The sequence below is a fragment of the Parasteatoda tepidariorum genome, chromosome 9 (genome assembly GCF_043381705.1).
Source record: "Parasteatoda tepidariorum isolate YZ-2023 chromosome 9, CAS_Ptep_4.0, whole genome shotgun sequence".
Taxonomy (NCBI): domain Eukaryota; kingdom Metazoa; phylum Arthropoda; class Arachnida; order Araneae; family Theridiidae; genus Parasteatoda; species Parasteatoda tepidariorum.
Window position 1 is genome coordinate 80,518,965 of NC_092212.1, and position 6,000 is coordinate 80,524,964.

At 27.9% G+C, this 6,000-nt stretch overlaps 1 protein-coding gene across 6 annotated transcripts in view; it reads left to right on the forward strand.

The window, feature by feature from the left end:
* The window catches only part of LOC107452524 (uncharacterized), a 69,146-nt gene that overhangs the window by 57,027 nt on the left and 6,119 nt on the right, over positions 1–6,000 (forward strand). For all 6 annotated transcript variants that reach the window (XM_071185162.1, XM_071185165.1, XM_071185163.1 and 3 more), the window contains exon 2: positions 2,792–2,869. In XM_071185162.1, the coding sequence (XP_071041263.1) occupies positions 2,803–2,869 (67 nt within the window). In that variant the 5' untranslated portion in view covers positions 2,792–2,802. The remainder of the gene's footprint in view (positions 1–2,791; positions 2,870–6,000) is intronic.

The following is a 6,000-nucleotide window of genomic DNA, read 5'->3' on the forward strand; positions in this document are numbered from 1 at the left end:
AAATGCTGACTTAATTTAATAATTGACGAATATTTTAAATATTAAAAAAAATATTAAGGGAAAGGGACGTCTTGAACAACTGTTTTATTTATTGATAAAATTTCATGTATGAGGTACCGTAGATTAGTAACAATATTATACACTTCACTGCGCAGTTGCATAATTAAATGTAAATAATTAAGATTAAATTTGTGAAAGGTTTCTAAGGAGCAAAGGTAGCTATCAAATTTTATCTTCACTCTTTTACTAATATACTTTATTTTTAGAATTTCAACAAAAGATGATAATCTATTATACATTATACGTTTTTTATACCTATTTTGATAACGTTTTATTAACGTTTTGATAACGTTTAACTAGTCTGATTAACGTTTGCTCTGTATACTTTCAATTAACAAGCATTTAGAATAAGCAAATACATATCTTCGTAGGGCTAGTGTTGATACATGGTGGTGGGGACAGTGCGGAATTATTTACATTGGCCCCATTCAACTTCTAATGGAGGGGTATGAATTATTTACAAATGTAACACATTTGATCATACCCATGTAGCTTGATACGTAAAATAAACGTAAATTTTTGGGAAATTGGTAAAATCAATATGCTACGTAAAATAATACGTAAATTTTACGTAATATTGACGGAATAGATTTTACAAGCTACCCTTCAGTAAAATTGCTTTCGTATATTTTACGAAAGACAGAAAAAGAAAATTTACTGCATATTTTGATTTAGTTAAAATGCTTCTATGTATTTTACGTATTAATGACGCGGTAAATTTAACATTTAAAGGTTAGTAATATAGCTTTCGTACATTTTATGTAATAATGCTGAAGTATATTTTACCATTCAGATTTTGGTAAAAAGCTTCCGTATGTTGTATGTAATATTGACAAAATAAATTTACCATTTTGTTTCGGGAAGAACATTTTGGTATATTTTACGAAAGATAGACGAAAAAAAGTTACTATTTAGATTTAGTAAAAATGCTTCTGTGTTTTTTACGTATTTTTGACGAAGCAAATTAAATTTTGGTAGGAAAGCTTTCGTGCATTTTACGTTATAATATTGACGTATATTTTAATATTTTGATTTTGGTAAAAAGCTTCCGTATGTTGTACGTAACATTGACGAAACAAACTAACCATTTTATTTCGGTAAGAACATTTCGGTATATTTTACGAAAGATTGACGAAAAAAATTTACTGTTTAGATTTAGTAAAAATGCTTCGGTTTATTTCACGTATTATTGAAAAGGCAAATTCCCCATTTAAATTTCGGTAAAAAATTTTTCATATATTTTAATGCAATAATTTTGATAAATCAGAATGATTTTGTAGAATGATATGCCTTTGCAATTAGTGTTTTCATTATTAAGTAAAATACTTAGAATATTAAAACCTATATATTAATATATTAATTCATCCTTTAAAGGTTTTAAGAAACTATAAGGGAGACGTTTTATCAAGTTTTTTCAAAATAATATAATTCAAAAAAGAGATGAATTAATTTTTGCTACCCATTCAACTAGCACAGAATATCAGAGAACTGTACCGTGTTCTCTTTTATGAATTGTTTCCATTATTCCAGAGAGGGATATATCGCTAAGCAACGCATTTCGTCTATTCTATTCATTTCATCTTAATATTAAAACTATGATTGCTAAAATTGATTAAATTTAAAATTGGTTTCATGCTATCAAATAAATCAAATTTAATAATGATTTTCAAATGAATTGATATGCGTTCAAAGTGTCTTAGTATAATGAAATTCTCTATTACAAAATAGTATTTTAATAAATATATGGCAATATTTATTCTCCTGTAAAGTTTAGATTGAAATTGATTTTATTTCAGCTTTATATATACTTTTATGAGTTTAAAATAAATTGCAACTTAATAAGTTACTAAGTTTTTTTACACTTAGCCCATAGCTTGTCCACATTATTCCGGTGTAATAGGCTAGTGTGGGCAAAAAGCGACTTTTTAATTTATTATTATTGAAAACAAAACAGCTTTGTTATTCCAGATATAAATCTGAATGCAGATACTAGTTTAAATTTATGTAAAATTTTTTTTTCATGACTTGAAAATTATATTAAATGAAGATTTTAGATAAATTTGTAAGAAATGACTACACCAGCTTTCTTTCTCCAATATATTTTTTTTAAATAATATATCTAATTTAACTAGATATTTCCCTTTAAATGAAAATTTTAAAAATCAATAAGTATTTCTCAAACATTAAAAAGATAGATTATAAACGTTTTTAATTCCGTAAAAATGTGTTTTTTTTCATCACATTTTTAAAAGCATAGAAGACTCTGGCTAAAAAAGAAAAACAAAAGTAAACCTAGAAGTCATGAATAAATGTTACAATCTTACAACAGACAGAAAACTTGCATATTATTTGCTAATAAGTGTTCTTCATTTTCATTCAGGAATCACTTTGCTACTTAAGAAAACTTCTCAAAATGTCAATAAATAAATAAAGAAATTACTGTTATAAGAAAATTATAGCGTTAGTGATTAAAAAATACTCCAGAAACGCTTTTCTTTTTCTTAAAACTTTTATTTCTTTATTTTGACATTTTGTGCCAAAAGCAAAGATGGCACTGAATAAAGATTAAGAACACCTAACTGTCATGAAAAACTGTTACTATCTTACAAAAGTTATAAAAATTGCACATAATACACGTAGTAAGCAGGAAAATGATTGTTTCCGTGTCTTATTTTTTTTAAAATATTTTTTTTAAATAAATATTTCTAGTTTTCTGATTCGTATTTTTTAGAGTGAGCAGCCATGAAGCTTCCTTTCCTTTTGTTGTCCATTTTCTATTTAGTTGCGACTGTTGTCAACTCTCGCAAAAGTAAGTCAAATTACCAAAATATTGCTTCTTTTTAACTGTTTTGCTATTGGATCAGTTTTGCTACACAGAGCTTTTGGAGTCCACTTCAAGCTGTTTTAACGATACTGTTCGAAAACAAACTGAAAAGTTGAATCGGTTTTTATCTCAACATAAAAGTGGAGACATTCTTTCCTTCCTTTTTTGTTACAAATAAAATTTTTTGAATAGAATTCAAATGTTTTGAAAAGAAAACTTTTCACTTTAATACAAAGTATCTTCCAACGCTGCACTGACAATATTTTTTGTCTCCTTTTCATCAAAATAAAAATTCGTATAAAATATATATTTGGGATTTGAGAGTTTTATTGGTCTATTTTAACTAAAATGACCAAATCGCAATGTTGCCTAAATTTGTAAAAATCTTGAATTGTATTTTAGAATTCTTTAGGATTTAAATTTTTTTATAGTTTGTTTTTCTGATAGAATTATTTCAAATACTGATAAAAGAATTATTATTTAATTAAAATAATGATGTCACAGGAAAATTACGAACTCAATCATTCCAAAACTCAACCGTTTAACTATAAAATTCTCAAAAGTCGAAGAAATTTGGAGAGTGCTCCAAAAGCTCCGTGTTGTGTAACTAAGCCATTATATAACTATTTACTTAGTTCTAGAACTGCCCATTATTTTTAAAGAAAATTATTCGTATTGTGAGAAACAAAAATATGTGGTCCAAAATGACAGGCTTTAACATTTCATATCAGCTGAAAGTTTTTATTTTGTTTGATTATGATGATGAATACATTCGGAACTGTTCTGTTTCGACCAACTTTTTTAATGGTTTTTAATAAAATTAAAATCTCTTTCTTTCAGAGGTTTTTATTGGCTGAAATGTAACGGAATTCAATTTTCGTTAATTAGATTAGAACAGGAACAATCACATAAGAATCAAACCATGGTGTTAAGAAACTCAATTCCATTTTTAACATTCAGATCTTTCGAAACATTGCTAAAAGTAGCGTAAATAATCAAATAGTAGATCATCCAACTTAGAAATGAAATAATCAATAGATCATTCCATCAATCAATCATAACAGGAATAGATTTAAGATCATGCTATCTAAGAATCAAATTAACCTATGATTTAACCTATTAACCTATGAATTAACCTATTCATCTATCAACTAAATCACACTATAATTAGATTAGAACAGGAACAATCACATAAGAATCAAACCATGGTGTTAAGAAACTCAATTCTATTTTTAACATTCAGATCTTTCGAAACATTGCTAAAAGTAGTGTAAGTAATCAAATAATAGATCATCCAACTTAGAAATGAAATAATCAATCGATCATTCCATCAGTCGATCATAACAAGAATAGATTTAAGATCATACTATCTAAGAATCAACCTATGGAAGAATTAACTTATTCATCTATCAACTAAATCACTCTATAATTAGATTAGAAGAAGAACAATCACATAAGAATCAAACCACTGCGTTAAGAAACTCAATTCAATTTGTTCCATTCATAGTTGCTAAAAAATAGTGTAAATTATCAAATAATAGATCACCCAACTTGGAAATGAAATAATCAATCAATCAATTCCAATAATCAAAAATCAACTTAAGATCAGCCTATCTAAGAATCAACCTATCAAAGAACTTAATCTATCAATTAAATCAGCCTATAAATGGAATTAAATTTTTTTATTCTTCAATCCCATCTAGATTACCAGTAAAAAAAACATATTGGATTCAGAACTCTCCCCTCCCACCGAATAGCCCCAAAACATTTCCTAAAACATATCACCTGACTCCAATATGTTTCCTAAAATAATTCCGGAATACGTAACTGATCCAAACGAAAAAGTTCCAAATTATGTGTTACGTAAATTGTTAGATAGCATTCTTCCTTCCGCTCTCGTGTTTTTATTATTTCTATAATGAAAAATACCTTTTTCTCTTAAATTATCTCCAAACAGTCAGGCACCACTTATTACGGAAACTCTTTGTAGTAACAGATTCTGTTAATAAGTGTAAACTTAAATTTTCGTTCCAGGCAAAAACTATCGTTCGTGAAAAGAGCGTTACATACATCATAAATACTTCCAGTTGATCACATATCTGAAGTAATTATTATGTTCTATGCTTTTTTTTACAGTGAAAAATCAAGTCGTAGCATTATCGGAAAATTGACAATGCTACACAATTTGCACAGCATTGTCTGTTCTTAATTCTATTGCTCTTCAGTGTGCCCATTGATTTAAATTTCCAGCACTTTTTGCTTCCTTCAGAACTATGTTGTTCATAAATGTCATGCACCTATGATTCACTTTGTAAACAATAAGATTTTAAAGTATGGCAACACTGGGGAACACATTTTTTGTTGCATTTATACATACATATCTTGCCTAATTTGGGTGTTGGGATTTCAAATCTGAAATTAGTTTTGCCCCTAAAGCTGCAGATATTTTTTTTAAATATCAATTTTAGTCTATTTTGTATGGAAATGTGCAAATTTAAAAGGATACAAAAAGAGATCGCATAAATGGTGCAACAAACTTCTTGCGGGGTAAATTCATATCATCAGTATTAAAATTGCATCGAAACTCATGTCCGAATATGTTAGCTCTCTCTGTCAGGAGACTCTGTCCTATTTCTCTGACTTATTTAGAAGCACACAAAGAAACAATTCTTAATAGGAAAAAGCCTCTAGAGGTGTGTGAAAAAGGTAGCTATCGACAATGTCAACCTTCATCTATGAATATGTACCCCACTTAGAATCTAGTCAACATGTTTTATATACTAGTGAATTGGAATTGTACTTTTGTAGTGGTAGATGCACTACAGGTGTGTGACGACATTTCCATGTATAGGGTAAACCAACCAGTGAAGGAACACTACCCAGTGAAGGAACATTTCATATATATTCATTAAAAATAAGAATTTGAAAGTTTTTCTTTAGATTGATTGGTAACAATAGCTTACTGCCAAACAATAGGAAGTCATCTAGCAATGTTTTGGATTACCTGGTCAAATAGAATTTTCTGGAAAATTTTTTGTATTTGTTATTATCTCTGCAACACCTTGTTTCTTTGAAAAAATTATAAGGTGAGTGTTTGTATTTATATGTTTGAAGTG